At 43.3% G+C, this 25,435-nt stretch overlaps 1 protein-coding gene across 1 annotated transcript; it reads left to right on the forward strand.

Moving 5' to 3' along the window:
* On the forward strand, positions 1–25,001 carry DENND11 (DENN domain containing 11). Its single transcript, XM_083181194.1, has 9 exons — positions 1–339; positions 8,117–8,216; positions 9,103–9,261; positions 11,029–11,182; positions 12,288–12,426; positions 13,869–14,000; positions 15,157–15,307; positions 15,474–15,545; positions 15,891–25,001. The coding sequence occupies exons 1-9, from the start codon at positions 126–128 to the stop codon at positions 16,084–16,086; spliced, it is 1,317 nt and encodes a 438-aa protein (XP_083037320.1). The 5' UTR covers positions 1–125; the 3' UTR covers positions 16,087–25,001.
* Positions 25,002–25,435: the final 434 nt, after the last annotated feature.

Genomic DNA, 25,435 nt, shown 5'->3' on the forward strand with positions numbered 1-25,435 from the left:
ACCTGAAAGCGGTGCATATCTCCCAGTAGACAGCTCTGGAGATAGAGCGGTTTCACGGCGCTCAGGCTCCCCGCTTCCGCCGCCCGGGCAGCTGCTGGCTGTGATAGCGGTCTCTCCGCAGCAGGATGGCCGGGCGGACGGACCGGGCTCCGCTGCTGGACTGGGCCGAGGGGCCGGCGGTGAGCCCCGCTGCGCCTGAAGCGGAGGAGGGAGAGAAGTGGCCCCGCGGCTATGGAGCCGGCTGGAACCGCAGACCCCCGGGGGAGCTCTCCCCACTGCCCCAGCTGGAGGATGACCACATAGTGGCCGTATTCGTGGTCACCTTCGACCCCCGGAGCGGTAAGTGTCCCTGGGGGGAGTTGGGTACCCTTCAAGTATCACACATATATATATATATATATATATATATATATATATATATATATATATATATATATATATATGCATTAATACTGTACCTGTGGGAGCCCTATTGGCAGATAATTACCATTTTGTGTGTGTGTGTGTGTGTGTGTGTATATGTGTGTGTGTGTGTGTGTGTGTATATATATATATATATATGTATGTATGTATGTATGTATGTATGTAGACAACCCCCCCATGCGTGGATGCATAGGATTGAATTTGTAGGATAAAGTTGCATTATACAGTACGTGTATTATATTGTGACACTGCAATGTGTTGTGTCATTTGTTACAACTTCTGTTGTGTATTTAATAACAGTTACTTATATAGCGACAGCGTATGACATATGCATATGTGGCGTACAGTGCTGACTGGCGTGACATGATACTCGTTCATAATATAGCAAACAATACATATATATGTGCTATGGATGATTGGGATTTGGGTGTTACATTAATGATGGCTACTGGGGCCTAAGCAGGTGTAACACCCTCACAATGGAATAGGGTGATGTAGCCGGTCAGGCTTTGTACCACACTATGGTGTGGTCTGTACCTTGGTCTTCATTAGTCGTCATTCATTCTAGGATGTGGTGTGTGTAACAGGAGGAGCGTGTGCCAGGGTAATCCTGGCATGTCACGTGTAACCTGTCACTGTGCCACCGGCATGCTCTGTAGCTGGCAGAGACGCTGTGACTTACAGCTGTTGTAGGTTGCTGTCGGCCATGTTGCCTTGGTCTATAGCGCTGTGTAGCGCAGATGTATTAAGCCATAACAAGAGATAAATGCCAGGGTGATAAAGAGAGATAAACGACCAACCAATCACCTGCTAACTAACTTTTTTCAAACACAGCCTGTAACATGGCAGTAAGGAGCTGATTGGCTGGACGTTTATCTCTCTTTATCGCCCTGGCATTTATCTCTTGTTAAGGCTTAATACATCTGCCCCACTGTTCTCTGTATATCCTTTCAGCATTCATGGGTACTGCTTGAGGCACCTTCGTTTCTGTAGAATGCCCGGTGGGTTATGATTAAGGGTACACAGGCTTTCTATACCCTTTTACCTACTCTTATCCATTTTCTGGGCCTAGCCGAACCCAATGGGGCCGATGCGTTGCACATAAGCTGGTTTGCGCTGTGTATTTTTCGAACTGTAGGTTCGGAACTCGGCGGACAGAAGTACGGATGATTCTGAGTTCTACACATTTCAGTCACATCTATATAGGCAGCGTGAAAATACAGAGTATCGAGCAGTTGCCATTGCAGGCTGGGTACATGCTCCTCACCTCTAAGGGGGTAATTGAAGTGTTTTGCGCACTTGCTGCCACTATATAGTATATATTACGCCGTGCACATCCGCCTGTGCTGCCATTGGGGTTATGTACAGTCATTTTGATTAGCTGGTAACTATTTGTGTATGCCCTGAGTTTGCTGGTCTAACGCTGCGTGCGTGGCTGGGGCGTGCAGGTCTGGCGCTGCGTGCGTGGCTGGGGCGTGCGTGGCTGGGGTGTGCAGGTCTGGCGCGGCTGGGGCGGGCAGGCCTGGCGCGGCTGGGGCGGGCAGGCCTGGGGCTGGGTGCGAGGCTAGGGTGGGCAGGCCTGGCGCTGCGTGCCTGGCGCAGCGTGTGTCCTGTTTACTTCCCACCCCGCAGACGTCTCATTGTGTGTAAATGTGGGTGAGGGAGACATGTTTCGCTTTTTTTGACACGTGCTTGTGACCCTCATTCCTCTGTGATTCCCAAGCCCTTAACAGCAAACATGATCCTGGGAATATGAGGCTGTATCCTGTGTCACAGGCCGAAAAACCTGCTCTTATCCTATATAAGGGGAAAACTGCTCCTCAACTCTATGGTGGGAATTCAATTGTTGTGCGTACTGGTGGCCACTAGATGGCGCCCGACTGAGAAATTCAAGTCCAGCTCCGTTTGGGCACGGACCTTACTGTTATGCTGTTCCGTCATTCTGACAGGCTGGAACTAGTATTATATATCTGTCTATCTATCCAATAATCGCACAAGGAGACTGCAGGGAGGTTTATTTCTAATTGCATGTAATCTTGTACATTAGCGCTGACGGCTTCTGGCTTTACCAGTGTATCATACACATTGCAAACGCCAGTGTTGTGTATAGCCTGCGGGGTTCTGACGATTGGCTGATTAGTTGTTAACAAGTTTGGTTTAGCTGGTTAATAGTCGCCTCTGCTGCTGGCAGGGGAGGGTGACATCTGTCTGGGTGTGCTGTACACGTGTCGCTATTGTCCCCGGTCTTGTGACTCTTGTATTACCTATTACCTGTCTCTGATCCTATCTGGCACCTGTCCCCAGAGGTGGGGGCTGTGGTGTCTCCTGGGATTCCTACCCCCAGTACTCCTAGGACCTGTTATTTTCCTGTCTCTGTGTGTGATCTGTGTCTTCACAGAACCACACCTGACAATGGGGAAAATACATTCTGGTAAATCGCTTAATAATCATGATGAAAATAAATTTAATTAAAGAAAAGTTCCTACTTACTATGAATAGATGATTTGGGTGGGAATTTGCAACGTAGAACAAGTGCACTTCAATTAATGCAGCGGATGAAGCAGAGTGGGAAAATCGGGCGTGGATTACCTCACAGACAGGTTGACGTGGGAAAACGCTGACGCATGAAGAGGTCGACATGAGTTTTTTTGGTAACATTTATGAAGTCCATTCTACAAAATTGTACTTTGCCATGTGTTGCCATGGGCAACTTCCCCCACTCATATCACTGCTTCGACTCTTTCTAGATCAACTACATTATGGTCAACCACACTTAGTCGAATATGTCTAGTTAGATGTCGACAGATAGTTGACAGCGTCTAGATTAACAGTAACGTAAGTTATACGCAAGCGTGAAAAATTCATGTCAACCTTAATTATGTCGATCACACACCCTTCGACCTAACACTTGTGTCTAACTTTCGTTACTGTCGACATAGAAGCTATAGTACAAGGGTTGTGAATTAGGAAGGGTACCAAGGGGTATCCACCAATTCACTTACCTGGCGCTCCAATAAAAATAATAAATGTAACAATGGTGCTGTAATTAATACACCTATTATACAAAAAAACAGCTGCTGCACGTGTTAAATGAGCTAGCTAGGCTCATAGATAGACAAAACTTAAGGGGGGGAAATTTCAACACAATTGCGCTGCTGGATGTAAATAAATAAAAACTCCAAGTCAAATATGGGTATGACCAGAAATGAATGAGACTGGACACGCTTGTAGAAATTATTATTTTATAAATGTAAAAAATTATTCAACCACATATACATATACAATAACACTAAAATATATATATAAATATATTAAAAATAAATCTTGAATAGTGGGGTGTCTCCAAGGTAGGATATATTCCCAATAATGGGTTTTAGCTCAGTTCCAGAAAAATGGGTAATGCGCAATAATATACAGTCATGAATTAGGGGTGCCAGATTAGCATGTAGACGGACATGCACTAGGTGGTAAGGCAGTTCTTATTTGTGAAATAGGATAATTTTTCTCACCCGGATGATTGTAGGTCGTGGGGAGCCAAATAGATGTTTGTTTAGCTCAACCCAGATATCCCTCCAGGAGGCAGAGACAAGCTGCCGGGAAACGCTGTATGTAAAGCGGCTGTGATAGTTGTGCTCAATAGCGCTCCGTGATGTTAGTAGCCTGCGGTCCTTTATAAGGTGATCCGGGGGACTTGACACGGTCACAGCTTAAATAGCAGATGCTCGTCGGAGCTTGTTGGAAGTGGCAGCTAAGTTGGCAAACTGCCGGTGGCCGCGTGAGACGCCGACTTGGAATAAGCGGCAAACACTTGGAGTCAGATGTGCGGCTGGAAGCTGAGTCAAAGGAGGAGCCTTGGAGACACGTCTGTAGTGCGTCAACGCGTTTCGTACCCTCACAAGACGGGAACTTTTTCAAGACAAGTACTGACCCACTGTGTGGGAGCTTTATTTAAAGGGCTAATTCAATTGAAAGCAATCATTTAATTAAATACCAAACGTAAAAATACATAAAAAACAAGCGCGTCCAGAATGATACAATATAGCACTATCTATATATCACAATATTCTCCGTTAAGGGAGTGATTCACAAGTTTCACTTATCATCAAGAGAATCTTCTTTTAACGTGCAAGAGAGTTAATTAGCTATTTTCATTTAAGTGAGAGAACAGTTGCAAGATGTAAAGGTGAAAAGTCACCTAATTATTTCAAGTAGCAAGGAGAGAGAAGTATGAGTACATATTTATATATCAACATTGTTAGATACATTGAGAGTACAATTATGTTATTATATATCTTAGAAGCTACACTATTCAACTACATATAAGGAGCATAACACAAATTGAGGATCAATAATAAAATGATAAATATGAAAATATAATAATTAATGGTAACAATAATAATACTAAGCACATCTACTTCTAAATTCAGGTGTGTATGGACAGAATATTTTTCTATATTTTAAGTATAGCAGCAAACTATACATCGCATAAATTTATTCAAAAAATATATTTCACATTTATCCATATCACATTAGTATCATATCAGAATATATCATTTATAACAAAAAATATATTATATATCTAAGTGTAGAATTGGGGTATTATACTTGTGTATCTAGTTCATATGATTTAACCAGATGTGGCCTACAGAAGGAGCCTATAAAGTAAACTTCATATTCTGTCGACAGTATCCTATCGACATATGTCGTCACAGAGATTTATGTCTATTTAGACCCAAGGAAACAGAAAGAAATATTACAAATAAAATATATATTAAGAACTTAAGTTTCACATACAATGTCCTTTGATTATATTAAGTTTTATTCGTTTAGTTTTGTTTTGTTTTATTTTATTTTGTGTATATATATAGATTTACAATTATAATTGTATTCAACATTCCAAAGATTTGGGGAAAATAAGTCTGTGTGAGGTGGGGTAAGGGAGAACTGCAAACCAGGGACATCACACAATTTGTGCGTATCTCTAGTAGAACTCCTGTCACCCAACTCCACACAGACTAATTCATTCAGTGAACATAGTGCTATGGGAAATACATATAATTAATTTGATATCATTCAATCGATGCAGGAAAAATCGAGAGCCTCATTTAAGCCTTGTGGGCTCAATGTTTCTAATTTAAAAATCCAAGCTGTCTCTGCCAAGCAGAGCTTTTTAAATCGGTCTCCCCCCCTTTTAGTGTTCATGATATGTTCGATCCCCATTATTGTAAGACCTTTAGGGTCCCCATCATGTTTCTGGCAAAAATGACGGGGAACACTATGATTTTGTATTCTTTTCTGTATATTATTTTTATGTTCTCTGAATCTACTTTTAATACTTCTGGTAGTGCGGCCCACATATTGCAATTTGCATGGACATTCCAGAATATATACACAATAGGTAGTTTCACAATTAATAAATTGTTTACATTGAAAGGTTTTTTTGTTTGTAAATGATGTAATATTATTAATTCCATTTAATATGTACTTACATGTAAGACAAATATTTTTATTACATCTAAAACTTCCTGGGGGTTTAGGTGGGAGCCAAGTAGGTTTTGATATGGTAGTAATTGAAGGGAGAAGAGAAGGCGAAATGAGATCTTTCAGATTTTTATTACGTCTGAATGTAATTTTAGGTTTAATATGAAGATCTTGTAGTATTTTATCGTGACTTATTATTTCGAAGTTTTTTTGAACGATCTTTTTAATCTGGTTGGATTTTGAATTAAATTGATATAAATGATATGGTCTCTCCGGAGTTAAATATTGTTGTTTTTTCTTTGGGTTTGGATTTTAATAGACTTTCTCTGTTGGTCTTAGTAACTATATCCATTGCATCCAAAAGCAATTCATTTGGATAACCCCTTCTTTTGAAATTTTCAAGCATGTGTTGTGACTGAAGTAAAAATTCTTCATCTTTAGTACAATTTCTACGTAACCTTAATAGCTGGTTTTTGGGTATATTATGGATCCAGGGTTTATGATGGCCACTGGTATAATGAAGATAGTTAGTAGTACCAACTGGTTTTACATAATTAGCTGATATTAAGATGCCCCTGTCAACCGAGAATGCAATATCCAGGAAATTGACCGTTGTGTAACTGAAGGTGTGAGTGAAGGTTAAATTAAAAGTATTAGAATTAAGGTGATTAACAAATTCCTGTGCCAAAACGTGACCCCCTCTCCAAATGATAAACAGATCGTCTATGAAACGGCCATAGAGGACCAGATTCTCTCTATATGACCTACAATCATCCGGGTGAGAAAAATTATCCTATTTCACAAATAAGAACTGCCTTACCACCTAGTGCATGTCCGTCTACATGCTAATCTGGCACCCCTAATTCATGACTGTATATTATTGCGCATTACCCATTTTTCTGGAACTGAGCTAAAACCCATTATTGGGAATATATCCTACCTTGGAGACACCCCACTATTCAAGATTTATTTTTAATATATTTTTATATATATTTTAGTGTTATTGTATATGTATATGTGGTTGAATAATTTTTTACATTTATAAAATAATAATTTCTACAAGCGTGTCCAGTCTCATTCATTTCTGGTCATACCCATATTTGACTTGGAGTTTTTATTTATTTACATCCAGCAGCGCAATTGTGTTGAAATTTCCCCCCCTATAGAAGCTATAGTGTCTAGGTAGACGGGTTCAGCTAAGCTCAGTCGACCATAACCTGGTTGATGGGGAACCTTAGGCCCTCCAGCTGTTGTTGAACTGCACATCCCAGAATGCCCTGCTACAGTTTTGCTATTTGGCCATACTAAAACTGTTGCAGGGCATGCTGGGATGTGTAGTTCAACAACAGCTGGAGGGCCGAAGGTTCCCCATCCCTGCGCGCTATACCATAACCACCTGTGACAGAGCGGAGAACTCGTGTGAGGAACCCGCGCTGTGTTGTATTTCTAGTGATGAAGGCCGAATCCTGGAAACCAGCTTCTTCATTTCTCTGTGACTGACCTCCATTTTCTGAGGAAGTTACTTTCTAATAATCTGTATTCGGAGACACCAGAGGGGAAGTTTACGAAATCTTCCAAAAGAGACAACCGGTGCTGTTGCCTAGAGCAACCAATCAGATTGTCTGTGTTATTTCTATATTGCATTCCAGAAAAGGAGACAATTGATGCTGTTGCCCATGGCAACCATTCAGATGCTGTTTTAGAAGCTTAAGTACAAGTATGATGATGATCAATCCCCTCTTTATTTAAAATGTTGACATTCTGTTGGTTTATTACAGGCACCTGTTGGGGATTTTTAAAAAATAGCATAATTCCTCATTTTCATTATTCATATTTGGGTAACAGAGGTCCTGATCCAATATGTTAATGTCTTCTGTATAATCAGTGCGGCTACTGTGGACAGTAGTGTTCATTCTAGCACCCGCTATCTTTGAAAACCCATGCAGTTCCTCTTCCCTGCCTGGCGTGTCGCGGTCTGCTGTAGTGCTTCTAGCACAGTGTGGTCTGTATTTCAGCACTGATATGCAAACCAGACCTGTGCTAGAAACACCACAGCAGACAGCGACACCCCAGGCGTGGAAGAGGAACTGCATGGGTTTTCACAGATGGCGGGTGCTAGAATGAACACTAGACAGCGCTGAGCAATATCAGGAATAGAGTCTTATGTACAGTCCATACAGCATGTGTAACTTCTGGTGTTGTCTGCCTCCAGGGAACATGGTGGAATGGTGTTTACCGCAGGACATGGACCTGGAAGGGGTGGAATTCAAATCCATGGCCAGCGGCTCACACAGAGTCCAGTCGGATTTTATGTAAGTGCCTGTAAATGGTCTCCGCAGGTAGTCCGTAGTGCCGCGGCTGTGCCCGGCAGATGCCTATACAAACATTCACATTTTCTGTCAGGAATAATGGGGGAGATCTATCAATCCTTCTGAAGAGTGGGCAGTTGGAGCAGTTTCCCACGGCAACCACTGACTCTTAGCTGGCCTTTATGAAGTACGTTCTATAAAATGAGGAGTTAAAGTTGATTGGTTGCTGAGGGCTTGGTACATCTCCCCCAAATATTTTTCTCTTTACTGACATTTTTTTTTATTTTTTTTATGAAAACTTTATTTGCAAATGAATGAATGAATCCCAGGTATGTCCAAACTATGGCCCTCCAGCTGTTGTGAAACTACACATCCCATCATGCCTTGCCACAGTTTGGCTATTAGCGAATGTTAAAACTATGGCAAGGCATGCTGGGAGGTGTAGTTTCACAACAGCTGGAGGTCCACAGTTTGGACATGTCTGCTCTATTTGATGTAATTGTCCCCCATTGAATGTAGGGCCCAGATTGCAGCTCACCTCATACGACCACTTCCGCACCTGGCTGGCTGGTGCCCTTAGCCTGAGAATAAGATTATGAACTATTTATATAACACAGCAAATATTTGCTCTAGAGCCTCATCATAATACATTATTTAAATGCGCCCTCGTACGCTCCACGTCCTATAACCTGCTGTTTGTGGAACGAGTTCCTGGATTCAGATTAATGAGCATTTCTACCGTATATCGCACAGATGTGCCTGGGAACCTGCCTGGGTCTTACTAGAGCTGGTTATATTGGGAGATTTAGAATAGAAAGCTGAAAAATGCATTAAAACCCAAACGCATAGAATTTTTTTGTTCATTTTTTGACTACTTTTCCTTTTTTAGTTACTTCCGCAAAGGCAACTACTTTGGCCTGGCTTGCTTCGCCAACATGCCTGTGGAGAGCGAGCTGGAGAGAGGAGCCCGAATGAAGTCTGTGGGGATCCTATCGCCTTCCTATACGCTCCTCTACCGGTACATGCACTTTCTGGAGAACCAAGTCCGGTAAGCAGCGTCCCGCAGGTGGAGTGTGTTCTTGTGCAGCAGTTTTTGTGTTGTGTTTGGAGGTATGGTAAAATCCGTGTGCATTTAAGTGGTCCGCAGTGGATATCCGGTGGGCCCAATGCATAGTTACACCTGGGGCCACCACTAACTTCATCCTGGCGGATGCAGACTTGTTTCAGCAGGACAGTGACCCAGGCAGTATGATAAATGCTTGCAGTCTCATAGGTAACATAATAGCTATTTGCAGATTAGTGATTGAAACACTAAGTCTAAAGGCCATTACTCACTGCTTATTCTTCTAGATCTTTCTGCTGCGTTTGACACTGTGGATCACACTCTCCTTTTACAAACACTACACTCCCTAGGTCTTAATGATACAGCCCTTTCCTGGTTCACATCTTACCTATCTGATCGCTCTTTCACTGTTCGCTTCTCTGACTCTACTTCCTCTTCACTACCTCTGTCAGTCGGAGTTCCGCAAGGCTCAGTCTTAGGTCCTCTGCTTTTCTCAATCTATACCTCCTCGCTTGGCAAACTAATCAGCTCCTTCGGATTTCAGTATCACTTATATGCGGATGATACTCAAATCTATCTATCAACCCCAGAGTTGTCACCAGTGGTTTTGGGCCGAGTCTCTGAATGTCTCTCTGCCATCTCACTTTGGATGTCTTCTCGCCAACTCAAACTCAATATTTCCAAAACTGAATTACTTATATTCCCGCCAACTAAGAACAGTTACCATCCTGATATCTCCATCACTGTTGACAACTCGACAATCTACCCTACCCAACAAGCTCGTTGCTTAGGGGTCACCCTCGACTCTGACCTGTCCTTTGTTCCCCACATTCAATCTGTCTCCAAATCATGTTACATGCATCTAAAAAACATATCCAAAATACGACCGTATCTCACACAAGACACTACTAAATGTCTTATCCATGCACTCATTATATCCCGCATTGATTATTGCAATAGTCTCCTAACTGGCCTTCCCAAGAACAGACTCTCACCACTGCAATCCATTTTAAATGCTGCTGCTAGGCTGATCTTCCTTGCAAGACGCTCATCGTCTGCTGATCCGCTCTGCCAGTCCCTCCATTGGTTGCCTGTATATTACCGTATTCAATATAAAACACTTCTACTTGCTTATAAAGCTATTAACCATACTGCACCAGCATATATCTCTGCACTTATCACACAATATCTCCCATCTCGACCACTCCGCTCTGCACAAGATTTGCGTCTCTCATCTGAGCGGATCACTAGCTCCCATTCACTATTACAGGACTTTCATCGGGCTGCTCCCATCCTATGGAATGCCCTTCCATGCACAATTAGACTCTCCGCTAGCCTCCAAACTTTCAAGCGTTCCCTGAAAACTCACCTCTTCAGGCAAGCCTATCATATTTAAGTTCTACACGCATAACCCTCTGAGGCACTTATGTATTATATAGCTTCCCTTCTGGACTTGTAACTTGTTGGGACTGCTATGCTATTACTGGTGCCTGTCCTTGTGTTTCCCTCCTATATCCCTATAGATTGTAAGCTTGCAGCAGGGCCCTCCTACCTCCATGTCTGTCTGTTGTTACCCAGTTTGTTTTATCACTGTTTACTATTGTAAAGCGCAACGGAATCTGCTGCGCTATATAAGAAACTGCAAATAAATAAATAAACACAAAAATGTGTTTATTTATTATTGATGTGGTGCGGTCAAGGGTGGCAGACATGTTTACCTCTATCACCCAGCCTCTGTGTCCTATTCCGCAGGCACCAGCTCGAGATCCCAGGACACTACACCCCGCTGGAGGCGTTCTATGAAGACAAGAAGGGAGTTCTACCCGCTGGGACCAATCCGCAGGCCTGCCAACCTACTGTACACTGGCTGTCCTCTATACACAAGCATCTGTACCCAGAGATGAAGGTCAGCACCCCTCCCCCCACCATAGACAGTGTTCCGGAACATTTCATAACAATACACAAAAAAAGGCAGTATTCAAGGTTATTTTTAATAGATATGTATTTAATATTTTTGTGGACCTGACTTATGTAACAGTTGCTACAGGTTACAGCATTCGTCAGTAAGCAGGAATAATTTATAGCTTGGCCTCGCAGGTTCTGAAAAATATCTAGGCCTTGGAGAGAGAGATAAACTACGGAACAAACCGTTTCCATGACCATATCACAGGCTGTGTCATTACCACCCATTCAGATCGTGTAATTTCTCAGTAATATTTCTGTAATATGGCTGCGGAGCTGATTGGTACTTTATCTCTCTCTAAGGCGGAGTGCAGTTAGAATGTGTATATCTCTTTCAGCCTCCGTGACAGCGGTCAGATTGCAGTTAGATTAATATCGGAGATTGCCGTCATTTGCACTCTGTGGCGGTGTGGGATTGGTAACTTGTGATACAGCCTAAGCCTGCTGATAAACCCCTTTCACTACATAGAAGCGATTGTGTAACCGCCCGTTGCACGCCCTCCCAGAGTGCGCGACCAGAAGCCTTTCCCTGGAACCACAATCCCGTGGAATGGAGAACTATTCATTACTCACATTCTCTGAGGTTTTACAGAGACTTGTGTAGTTTTATTCTTGCGCAAATCGTTCTCCTGTTTCAGGCATGAAAAATTAAAAACCTTTATTTTAAGTAAGCGTTCTGAAACTTCTCTCCTGGCGGTTCTTCCGTTTTTTTTTTTTTTCTTGTTTTAATTAATCTATCTGTTGCTCTTGGTTAAACAAATTCTCTTAAAGCACAGGTTCTCAAACTCGGTCCTTGGGACCCCACACAGTGCATGTTTTACAGGTCTCCTCACAGAATCAAGTAAGATAATTAGTTCCACCTGTGGCTATCTTAAAATGTCAGTGAGTAATGAGTGACCTGGGAAACGTAAAATCTGTGGGGTCCTGAGGGCCGAATTTGAGGACCATTGTCTTTAATAAAACAGAAAATCATTGCGCATTTTTATAGTAGGTTAGTTACCCACAGATGAACTGATCTAACGAGGCATCGCCGTCTCTCCTGGTTACAGATCACCCATCCCGCTGGCTGCATGTCCCAATTCATTAAGTTCTTCGGGGAGCAGATCTTCGTCCTGTGGAAGTTTGCGTTACTACGAAAGCGTATCCTGATTTTCTCACCGCCTCCCGTGGGCGTGGTCTGCTACAGAGGTAAGTGCGGCACCACCTGTATGATATACTGTAAGAAATATTTACTCTGGGGGAGAGAGCAGGAAGTGATTGGCAGACTGGTGCAAGTTCTGGCCCACACGGGCGTCCAGCTTCTCTTCAAAATGGCCGCTTATTACCCCTAATCTCCATGATCAGGTAAAACAGGGATGAGGAACCTTTTGACCCTCCAGCTCTTGTCAAACTACACATCCCAGCATGCCCTGAAACAGTTTTAGCATGACCAAGTAGCAAAACTGTAGCAGGGTGTGCTGGGATGTGTAGTTCAACAGCAGCGGGAGGGCAAAAGGTTCTCTATTCTTGAGGTAAAACATTAAATGCAACAGAAAAACACACTTCTCTGTAATAACATACCAGCAGGCATTTTACACAAGTGTTACACGCTTTACAATAAAGCAGGGATAAGCCAGGGGGACTGGGGTGAGGGCTCAGAGGGCACCTTAACCACCTTTTGCCCCTTACTGGTGTAGTGTGCATGCCCCATGTTAATGCATTGTAGGTTCCTCTGCCCCACAATGTAACACCACTCGCGTAATGAACTCCTGTCATAAGGGAATGCTTAAATACATCTCTAATTCCACGCGACTCCGCTGTCTGCAACATAAGGGCAGACGTGCATTTTGGGGGTGTTTGTAGTTTTATCGGTGAAGGGAAGCTGTGGTAAGGGCTGGGAAGATGTTTTGGTGTCCAAGACGCATTGATAATATAGCGCCGTGATTTAAACCTATGCAACCAAAATACATAATTACCAACCTGAAGTAGTCTGAAAGGTCTCTATGCAAAAGTGAAATAATTGGGGACACAGTCATCCGATATGCACGGACATGTCTGGAACGATGTGAATGCAGAATTACCTCAAAATAACAGTTTAAAATGTCACTTGCTCAGATCAGAATACAAAAATTATTCCGTTTTTTTAATAATACCATTGGGAACACAGTAATTACATTCTACTACAAACAATCAGAGCGTTAAGAGGGCCCTTCTTGGCAGTTTTACAATCTAGAGGAATTTATACAGGAGGTGAAGTGATTTTTTTTATCTTTGGGCCCGTGTGATCCAGGGCCTTATTCTAGTTCATTCTTTCTGACAAAATCCTTCTTAGATGGACAAAACCATGTGCACTGCAGGTGGGGCAGATGTAACTTGTGCAGAGAGAATTAGATTTGGGTGGGGTTTTACTTCAAAATCTATATTGCAGTGTAAAAATAAAGCAGCCAGTATTTACCCTGCACATAAACAAAGTAACTCACCCAAATCTAACTCTCTCTGCACATGTTACATCTGAAAAATAATTATCAATAGTATGTCAAAGAGATCAGAATCTGAGACGATAAGACAAAAATATAGCTTATATATGAATGTTACCATTATATTTGATTTATTATGTTTTTATTATTTGTTTTTTTTTCCTTCTTGTGCAGTTTACTGCTGTTGCTGCCTGGCCAATGTCACCTTGCCAGGGGTCGGAGTGTCTGCTCCGGAGTGCAAGCCTTTCTTCTACGTCAATGTGGCGGATATAGAGACGCTGGATGACGAGGTTTCCTACGTAGCCTGTGCGTATACACCACTGATTCCTTTCTATTTTACTGCAGGAAATCTCCTGTCTTGGTTGCTATTCTTATTTCACTATTCTAAGGAGCCATTGGGAGAAATTTGTTTTCATGAAATGTATTTAGTTTTATATCAGGAGAAAATTAATATTGCGTGTTTTAATAAATGTTCAAAATCTAAAAATTCGGAATTTCTGTGTGTCTGCAAGGTTCACCGCTATTTCCGCCGGTGCTAATTGTGGCCTCACCTATTCAATGCTGCCGTTGCCGACAGCATTGAAGGCATTGTCCGACAAAATGGATCCGACTTTAAAACAAGTCGGATCTGTTTTGTCGGGAACGGCCACGGATTGTCCATTTCATGGAAGTTTTTCATCAAGCCGTGGTTCTTTTCACCAATCTTCGGGCTTTCCGACACTTGGCAGTCGAACATTTGAATTCCGACTGTCCAGTTCCTGTCGAATGGAGTGAAAACGACCCTAAAATTCATATTGAGCATACATAATAGGTTATTTTACTCCTGACATTTGTTCCATTATTGTTCCAAGATAATTGATAAGTTGAGTGGTCGTCTAAGCCAGCGTTTCTCAAACTGTGCATCCCGACCACCTTGGGAGGTGGTCACCATCAGGCTAATGTACCTGTGGAGGGTGGGGGTTTAAAAGTAATTAAGTAAACACCCACTGCCTCCCTATTTCATCCCTCTGTAACCCGTTTCCATCCCCCCATTACCCACTGCCCTCCTTTCACAATAGTGCTCACTTCACTTCAATTACCTCACATGTGGCGGCCATTTTGCTGTAACTTGCTGGGGGTCCTGTATTTTTTTATTTTTATTGTCTAAATGGGTCCAGGAGCAAAAATAGTTTGATAACTAATGATCTAAGCTACTGGACAGTTCTGTGACGTCGGTATATGGTCACTAGGTTGACAAGCCTGAAGGGCAACAGGGTCATTGGATCGACAGTCAAACGGCCAACATGGGTTTTTTCACTTTTTTTTTTTGAGTGACATGTGCCAACAGGTCAACCTAATGACCCTATTGATTTAACACCCATGTCGACCTTCAGACATGTTGACCTTCCTTTTGTTAACCCTATGACCTATACCTGTGACTATCTCCCAGCCCACCGAGCTTCCTGGTTTTTGTCTTCCCTAGGTACAACAGAGAAGATCTTTGAGCACAAGCAGGACCTCTACGATGTCTACGTAGACAACCAAAATGTGAAGACCCACCTGGAACATCTCCAGCCCCTTCTGAGGATCAACAGCGCAGACAAAGAGAAATATCGGCGGCTCAATGACCAACGGTGAATGCTCCTATTTCCACGTTCCTCTGTCCCCAGAGACCTGGGCGGACGGTTGTCCATTTTAATTTTTTGGGCCCTGGCAGGAGGATGCCCTGCTCTTCTTCCAGTATCTGTGCATTTATGTAATGCCTGTGTTGAATTGACCCCCTTCTCTCTCTCTCTACAGGCAGCTGCTGATGTACACGCGGGAGGTGGATGGGGACTGTATGTCCTGCGAGGAGGAGGATCTCTTCATTCTGTGAGTAAAGCGCCTTATCCCACACCTTGGTTCTTCTGGGCCTAACTCATGAGGGCTTAATCTGTTCCCTCCTGTACCCTCACCCCCCCTAGAGTTCATTCTAGAACCCTGCACCATTTAAATTCTCTTTATGCCAGGGGTGTCACTCTTTGCTCAATACTTCAGTGCTGGAATACAGGACTGGGTGTTCTAGAAGCACCAGAGCAGAACTACATGGGTTTTGAAAGCTGCGGGGTTCCAGAATGAACAGTACCCCCATATTAACCTGAGTGGTGAAGGGTGCCATAGTGTGCAATATCTCTGTTTGTGTCCCTTCTGATAACTGTGGCTGTTCATCTTCCGCAGATTCTTCATGGAGCAGAATAACCGGATATTCCAGACCCTTATGGAGGTGGCGTCCAGCCAAGATAAGACTTTGACCGCCGATCATGCCCGGAGTATGGGCCTAGACCCGCAGGGTGACCGGAACTTTCTCCTGGACCTTCTAGAAGTCTACGGGTTTGATCTCATGCTGGTCATTGACAACCCTTGCTGCCCCTGACTGGCTGCACGGAACCTGGCGAGCTGCGTCTTGTGTAAATATTCGGTCAGATGCCGGGGGGAACTGCGTCGCCCTCGCCCAAACCGGAGCAGACTGTGGATTAAGTCCGCACGTAAAATACGCAATAATAACATCATCGCAGGAGCCTGGTTACAGAAGGATGAATCCATCCTGCAGAAATGTACAGTGTAGTAGTCACCAGGGCACTGCTTGTGGCGGCCATTTTGTGCTCTGAACTAACATTCCTAACCATGCATGCCCCTGTGATGTCACTGGTTCCTAGTGAAGTGATTGGATGAGGTTTGGTTTGGGCACACACTGCGGCCTACATGGGCTGTAGATGGCTGGCCAGCTGTAAAGACCTAGAATTCTGCGAAACAGATTTTAGTTTATAAACTGCACATGAACACTTTCCTGAGGCCTTTATTGTGGTGCAGTTGGTGACCTTTTATGGAGGCTGGTACCAAGGTGATTATGTTATAAAGTGCTGTTACCCTTAGCAACCAATTTAAAAATTCACAGTTTAGCCAATCGGGAATGTTCATGGCATAAATTATTTCTTGTGATAGACTGGGACATTGTGTGATCGTAGACAAGGCTCTGTGATTCTGTCATGTGAGGAAGATGAGAATATTAGAATCTGAGTTTTATATAGGGGAAGGAGCAGGGTCCCCCAACAGCACAGAGCATATCAGGAGATGTTTGATGTGAGGAGGGAATGGGAGAAGCAGGGATCCCAGCAGCACAGAGTACATCAGGAGATTATAGGCAACAGGAAGCCTTAATACTGACGCCAAGGGCATAAAGTAGTCATGCAGAGGTGGGGGAACTTATTTCTCTATGCCACCTAATTACCCCCACCCCTCCCCCAATAGGCAGTGGTAAGGTTTTTGGTATCACCCTGCAAACTAGAATGCGTTTCTGTGAGAATTACTGTACATTGCCATTGTGGAGGTTAAAATGTTCCGCCTCACCATGAGAGGTGGTGGAACTCCGTTCCACCTCACTTTATCCCCTGCTGATGCCAGACTTCATAAGAGATCATCTGCAAGCTGCTGATTCTTTTTGACCCTAAAATATAAAACTGCAATAATAAACTAATGTGCGGTATACATTTATTGGAGGGACCGGGGGAGGGGTCCAACTCAGTGTATTTGCAGCTTAGTAAATCTAGACCTGACTGTTATAAAGCATCACCGAGCAGTGAATTCAGCCTCTTCTGCCAGAAGATTGCCGTGCCAGACGCTCTATTCAATTGACGCTTCTACATGTAATTTCTAGTAAAATCAAGGAAGTGTAAACACCCCTGCGATTTGGTTTCTATGGGATACAGCACTTTTACCTATGCACCAATTTAATAAAGGGTCTAATGCATTCCCATGGAACGAGTTTCCACCACCTCCCCAGTATTGTACCGCTCCGCTACTGCCGTAGTTATTTCCAAACACGGGGGACCCTGCGACTTGGACCAAAGTGAATCTGCGGCTTTTATTTGGAGCCCCACGAACACTATGAGTTGTTTGTACCGTACACTGTCCATCTGTGCTAGGGTAATGCTGTAACGTGTGATCTGCAGTCTGTGCTAGGTGTGAGTGTAACTCAGCGAATGGCTGTTTGTCTACACTCCCTTTCGCCCCACACATACATATCATGACTCCTAATCCACAGATGATTGGTCGCTCTGACCTCCTGCTCTTAGAGGTCAGATTGTCACAGTTTTAAATTATTCGGTTCTAACCCTGTATCTGAATCTGTTTGTGTCTGCACACTGTAGGGCTGATTCTGAGATGAGATCAAAGCAAAATAGGGCAAGTTGCTTGAATCCTGGGCAAAGCCATGTTGCACAGCAGGTGGGGCAGATGTAATGCACATAGAGGTTTCTGGTGGCTACGATGTGTATTCCAACTGCCCCAAGGACAGATGCTACAATATATTGTGAGCTGTACACCCTACACCAGGCATGTCCAAACTGTGGCCCTCCAGCTTGTGTGAAACTACACATCCCAGCATGCCTTGCCATAGTGTTAGCATTCCCTAATAGCAAAACTGTGGCAAGGCATGATGGGACGTGTAGTTTCACAACAGCTGGAGGGCCATAGTTTGGACATGCCTGCCCTACACGATCCGGGGCACATTAAAAGGGACAAGCCCGCTAACTACGGCCAAGAACATGCAATCACCGGTAGAAACGGAGTCCTATTTGACGATTATTTCATTCCTTTTCGGAATGAGATCTCATTCAATGTATTGCCTGATGTGTACCCAGCCCTATATTGAGGATGATTCAACAGATTTACATTAAAATGGTCTACAGTTGATAGGTGGCTACCAAATGATCGGCATGAAATAGGTGGACATAGAAATGGTTGACGCAATTTTTTGTTTACAAAAAAAGTAGCAATCCCCCCCCCCCCCACCTATTTAACCTCACCAAAAAAGGTGTTTTTTTTTTTTTGTAATTTGTGGTCCAGGTTTTCCGTGCCACCTCTGGGTCTGTACAATGTGTCTGTTGGCAATGAATGCAGCACATGATTCAAAATAGGAGTTAGCAAAGACTGCATTGGAAAACATGCCCTGTTGGTAGACCTCCAAGGACCGTTTCGGCAAGCCTGGTATACGGTGTCCCATTGTTGGATCGCTTCACTTTCCGGCAACTATTCCCAATTGTAGTCCAAAGGTTGACAAAAGTAAAGGAACTAAATAAATACTTGTGTTGATCTATTGACGTTCTACCTTCTAAACCTGGTACCCCTTAGATTTGGGAGTTATTTGTCCAAAATCAAATCTAACTTGCAGTACATCAATTAAGTCACCCAGAATACAGCGAGCTGCCAGTATTTACCCTGCGCACTAGTAATACCCGTATTTGCCCCGCTGCATTGCATCATGGTTTGCACCAGGTACAGAGTTAGTCTATTTCTGCTTTGCTCCCAAATCTGAGCCAGCCCCTGTTTGTCTTTATAGGGATAAGGCTGGTTACTGACAGTGTCACACGGGGGTGTTCTCTGCTGTGATTGCCGACACTGGCAACTGCGTCACACGGGGGTGTTCTCTGCTGTGATTGCCGACACTGGCAACTGCGTCACACGGGGGTGTTCCCTGCTGTGACTGCTGACACTGGCAACTGCGTCACACGGGGGTGTTCCCTGCTGTGACTGCCGACACTGGCAACTGCGTCACACGGGGTGTTCCTTGCTGTGACTGCTGACACTGGCAACTGCTCCCGTCGAGGTTTGGGGACCACAAGGACCAAGTAACCTACTAATAAACACTAAAACTCGCTGGACACCGAGGCCAGCTGGGAACCACTGGAAGAACCACACTGTTTTTATAACTAGATATGTAACTTAAATGATTTGTTAAACAGGAAAAAACTGTCTGTTGAAATGAATGCTAACTTAATTAAATAACCGAAAGTGATTTACAGGAAATATATCATTGGAGGACCGTATTGTGCCCATTTACTTGGACTGTGTTCTATACCTGCTTGTACAAACTCACTCTCGTTGTGTTATCACTCCACAAACCACCGTTCCTAATATCGCTTGTGATAGCCGGTTACCGCCTCCGTGGAATGTGTTTTGTGGCATGCACTCAGACTTCCGTGCAACGTTTTACTGAATAGGTGGTGGTTTTTGTTTTATACTTGCCGTCTATGCTGTTTGTGCTATATAATGCTTATCCTATCAGCTGTAAGCACTTAGGGCGAAATGCACTAATGCTGGGTACACACCAGGACGACTAGGGCCCGATCCCCACAATCTAGATCCAATTCCGATCAATTGGATGTAGATTGTGTGCTGATTGGGCCCTTTTCTGACCTGGTGTGGACCGATACCGATCCGATGCGCGGTCCCGCGGGTCGGTCGGTCGTTATTCAGATCCTACCTGCTGCAGGTAGGATCTCAATGACGACCATACAGCCGGGTGCGGGTCGCCATCGGATCGGACCCGCTCACGGTGCACATCGTGAGCGGGTCGTGCCCCCCCGCGTCACCGTGAGCGGTGTCGGACGAGACACTGACGACCCGCTCACGATGTGCATCGTGAGCGGGTCGTCCTGGTGTGTACCCTACATTAGCCTTGAAAAGTGGTAAACCACCAACCAATCGGCTCCTTCCTTTCATTTTTCAAACGCAGCCTGTGACATGGCAGTTATGAGCTGGTGGTTTATCACTCTCCATTTGATCACTTTTAAGCTTAGTACATCTGGCCCTCAGTCTACACGCTCCGTGGCAAGTAGTCCTAAGTATGAGAGATGGAACAGCCCATGTACTGGCTGGAGCATGCTCCAATCAGCCACCCTGTGACATCATCGTACTGTCAGCCTGCAGGATATTTGCTTGGGGTGGTCACATGGGACCAGTGTAGCCCCTCCCATTTTCAGCCACTTTTCTAGACACACAGAGAAAGTGGGGAAACTTTAGAACTGATTGTTATCAATATATGTGGTAACTGTACATTGCTTTTAGACCATTATTTAAGATATTCTATCATTTTTATTTTGATGGGCACATGCCAACAGTTTTGGGCAGTGTATTTTTTTTAATTTTACTGTCCTGGAAGATGGGTGAACCTTGGTTATTGCAGTTAGTTTATTGATTATAATTTAATAGTTACATTGTTCTGTTTTAATGGAGTGATATTTTAAATGCAAGGGGCCTGTTTCATAAAAACAAAACTAAGCAATAGCTCCGCATTTATAAAACTGCATTTTTTACGAGACTGCTACGGTCAAAATAAGTGATCTTAAACATTTTTTAACCTTTTAACTAAACGCGTGAATACTGGGCTAATAACGGTCTTTGGAAAGTTAATTCCTTTTATTTGTTGAAAGAATCTTTTTAACTAGAAAAATGTCAATTTGAAATTTCTTCAGCATTGGTCAATTTGAAATCCATTTGCAAGAATAATTAAAATGAGAATTTGTCCCAACGATTCCCCCCAAAAAATTGCTGCTAACTTGCACGTTTGATACGTGTTGTTGATAGATTCCCTTAATGTGATTTGTATTGTATGTGTTCAGATTTGCCTTGCAGCTGGTGTTGATGAAGAATGTTTATAATGTGCTTGCTAGCTGACGCGTTTCGCTGCCAGACCCAGCTGACGCGTTTCGCAGCCAGACCCTGAGAACCTGCCCTGACTGCAGGACATTGTGCTGAGTTCTGCTGAGTGACTGGTGTGTCCTGCAGAAGTTGTGGCTCTCATGTTAGGTTATACTTTGTCGTTTGGTAATACTGATCATCAGACTTTGCTTTGTGACCCCAATAGCGGAAGGTTAGGAAAGTAATTTTGGCTACAGACACTTCCCAAATTCTGCTGCTGACACGGCGTATTATCCTGGCTTCAAGCTAATTTCTTTAGTGCCCCCCCCCCAAACCCTAAAGTGCGAGGGGGAAGGATGTTTTTTTACATACAAAAGTATGTGCGTTGTATTCTCTGTTCGGCAGCGGGTATACGGTCGTAAGGTGGACATACATTAGGATGATACAGGAAAAAGGTCAACACACCTAAGGTTGACAGGGTCAAAATTTCGACACAAGCTTTAACATTGGGAAGGTTGACAGTCAAAAGGTCGACATGGGGTTTTCACAGGTGTTTTTTTGAGCCAAAGTGTTGACAGACGGTATTTTATTCCATACCACTCGCTAGGGCGAGGAGGGAGAATATAATAGTCTGCCAAGCATAAAGAGGCTCTGTGCCCAAAGTATGGCGAGCGCAGCAGTGCACCAATGCAGTGTCCGTGTCAACTACGTCGACATATGGGGCAAAAAATGCCATCCATGTTGACCGAAGACCTGTCGACCCAATGAGCCCACTACCCCACTGTCTTCATGCTCTGTTAGTGTTCCTTAAGATTAGACATACGGCAAAATCCCGGGATTTTTCACGTGCACACGCACAATCCTGGGACTAGCGTAGGTCTGAAAGGCTCTACCCGGGATTTTAGTCCTCTAAAATCCCGGGTCCTGCGCACCTGCAATGGACCCGGGATTTTTAAAAACCCGGGTTTGAACCGGGTCTAAAATCCCGGGTAGTATGTCTGAAAGGGGTATGCGTGATTTCTGCTGCTGTAGCATCTTCTGTTGTAGACTCGTCAGCGAGTTCATGCCAATTCCCCCACTATACAACGGCCCATCTGACTGGCGCAGGGACTGAGGCTCCCACTTTCAATGCAGATATTCTGCTTGGTGCATCTTTGGACGCAACATCAGAAATATACGCCAATCCCAGGCGAGGTCCAAAATGGCCTCCAATGTTGTCTAAATTCAGACCTGTTCAGTGTCACCCAACGCGTTTTCAGTTAGTCTAAATGGCCATCATTGGTAACGCTGGAAGTCACTCACGTTGTAAACTCCACCTGCACATTTATGTATTAACGATAACTTTGTGTAGCGCCAGAATAATCTGAATGCCTTTTTTTTGTTATTGTTTTTTCTTTTTTAGATTTTATTTTTTTGGAACCGGCTGTAAAAATGGACAGTCTGCCAACAGCACATGTTCATTTTAGGCCGTGGGTTGATCTATGGCTGAAATGCAAAATTGTACATCTGCTATCCCAGAATCCTTCCTTTTTTTTATTTTTAGAAAATGCAAATGGTGGCTGTATATCTGTCACTCATCTGTCACTCATATGTCACGTTTACATACCATATAAACCCAAATATGCTCATTTCTAATTATTTCTGAGGTAAATGTATTTTGCCTTTTCTCTAATCCCCCAGAACCTGTATGCTCCCCCTCATTTGCCTGTCTTTTTTTTTTTTTTTTTTTTTAATGTCTGGAAAAGCCAGAATGTGGTGTATATGAAGGTAGGAACGTGGCATGTCTTAAAGTGTACACATTGCAAGGACACCGTGGCCATGTTGTGTGCTGAACAGATCTAGGAACGAATGATGTCACTATGCCAGTCTCGCACAAAATGGCTGCCATCACTGTCTGCCATGCACTGTAATGGCCGTTTGGAGAAAAAAAAAAAAACAACATAAGTGATCTAAGCAGACAATATGGTCATTCGCATCATTGTATTTGAGCTGAAGTTTACTGTTTTCTCGTTGTTGGCCTAACAATAACTTTATTAATGTTTTTATATTAATGCTGTGATGGTTTGTGTGGTGACTGTCGTCTGGGTTCGGACACCTGTGGGAGAAATGTTCATATGATAAAATATTTTTGTTCCTGAATTGTCCAAAGACTTATTCAAGGCAAACTCTGTAATACTGCTAACTGTACATAGACGCGGATGAGGTAGCTATATAATGTGTACGTTCTGTGCCTGATATAATGCTGTACAGGAAGGTGCGCTAGTCACATGGGCCAGCCGTCTGTTGGATTTGTGGCTATATTGGGACAGGGTATATAGTCCTTTTTATAGGACACTTAATACAGGTACTGTTTAATAAGAGAGTTTATTTATAATTGAATATGGATGTAGCCAGTGGTTCCTAAAAAGTTACCTCAGGGCCAGATGCACTAAGCTTCAAAAGTGATAAAATGGAGTGATAAAAAGCCAGCCAATCAGCTCCTACCTGCCATGTCAACAGACTGTTTGAAAAATGTCAGGCAGGAGCTGATTGGTTGGTTGTTTATCACTCTCCATTTTATCACTTTTGAAGCTTAGTGCATCTGGCCCTGACTCCTTTCACCGGCCAACACGATATAATCTATATTTGTAATGGACTAGGTTATACAGGATATCTTATTGGCTTACATTGGTATCTTTGTTTATGTGGTGAGAAACGAGCCGTTTTATTTTTACGTTCCCTTGCCTACCTGCAGGCAGCCATCTTGTGTAGGTTAATGATGTATTACTGATACTGTGACCTAGCACCTCACTAGGTAACTAGGCCATGACTGGAAATATTAAGGGATACTTTGTGTGGTATATTTACTAAAGGTTAATATTGATCAATTTTTACTGACATTTAACAATTAATTTGGTCAGTAAATGTGTTTTAGCCCTCAAAGCCCATCATTGATTATTTAATCAATGATGGGCTTTGAGGGCTAAAACACATTTACTGACCAAATTAATTGTTAAATGTCAGTAAAGGTGTGTTGTAGCACTGGAAGCCCAACATGAGTTGAGATCTGTTTTTAAATTGATCAATATTGACCCTCGTGTAAATATTCCTCTTTGTGTCTGTGATGCCTACAACAAAATGGCTGCTTCCATTGTATGGGTGTGACTGCCCCCTTTGTAATGTTCTACGTACTGTGGTATTTACAAAAAAAATTACAGATAAACCGCATTGCAGCACCTGGACTTAAAATGAGTTTAAAGCTTGCAGCTGAAATATATAAAGTTTTTATTTTTATTTTACCTGCATGAAATGGTGGCAGCGGTTCATGTTTCCAGAAGGTGGTGGTGTGCCGTAGTGCAGGGTGTCTCCTCCTGGAAAACGTAAAATCTGCTGGCTGCCGGATAACATTATAATTTTACTGACAGTTGGGAAAATGTCTGAGGGTTGGGTTCCTGTTTTCCTAATAAATGAACTTACAAACTATGCCCCCCCCCCCCCAGCTGCTGTGAAACTACAAGTCCCATCATGCCTTGCCACAGTTTTGCTATTCGGGTATGCTAAAATGATGGCAAGGCATGATGGGACGTGTAGTTTCACAACAGCTGGAGGGCCTGTTTGGATATCCCTGCATTGGCAAGATAAGTATAATTGCTCGATGGTCTATCTATCACAATGTAACATCACTTTTCTGTGACAGAATGATGAAGCTGATCTGAGTTGTGTAATGTGTGGGTTGGCTGCTCATGTATTGGACCTGCAATAAGGTGCGTGTGTCCCAGGTAGCCTTGCGTTTGTCCAAGTATGGCCGACAGGAACAAACCAGCAGCCACTTACTGGTAGAACAGGAAGAAATAGCATGCTTAAAATTGAATAAAACTGTATTAAGGACAATTGGATCTTGTCTCTTCTGTATTGTGGAAATATTTCCTGCTGACGTATCTTGTAAGCCGGTTACTCTCCAATTATCAAACCGTCCCCACATTTGACTACATGCAGGCAAGGCCTGAACGGCTGATTTGGGGCGTAATTCCTGGTTGAACAGGGACTTTTATATCGCCGTGGGTGTTCATTTACCAAAGTATGCAAAGGAAAAACAATCTTATCTGTGGGGTTGATTTAATTATATTCCTTTTACAATGAGAGGTTAATTTAAAAATGAAGAGAGTTTATATAACCAATCAGATTTTCTAGGAGGCAATAGATAAATCATAGAATCTGGTTGCTATGGCAACATCGCCAATTAAAATGTTTAGTTAACTTTAACCCCCTCAAGGTTCCTCTCAGACCCAGGAAACTGCTGGGGCAATCCTGGTCTTGGCTTTGTG

This window comes from Crinia signifera, chromosome 4, assembly GCF_055691185.1.
Source record: "Crinia signifera chromosome 4, ASM5569118v1, whole genome shotgun sequence".
NCBI classification, from domain to species: Eukaryota; Metazoa; Chordata; class Amphibia; order Anura; family Myobatrachidae; genus Crinia; species Crinia signifera.

Bases quoted from the DNA above. Each gene is read 5' to 3' on its own strand.
- DENND11 (XM_083181194.1), top strand. From the start codon at position 126: ATGGCCGGGCGGACGGACCGGGCTCCGCTGCTGGACTGGGCCGAGGGG. The intron at 11,183-12,287 runs GTCAGCACCCCT...TCCTGGTTACAG, and splicing joins ATCTGTACCCAGAGATGAAG to ATCACCCATCCCGCTGGCTG. The intron at 15,308-15,473 runs GTGAATGCTCCT...CTCTCTCTACAG, and splicing joins CGGCGGCTCAATGACCAACG to GCAGCTGCTGATGTACACGC.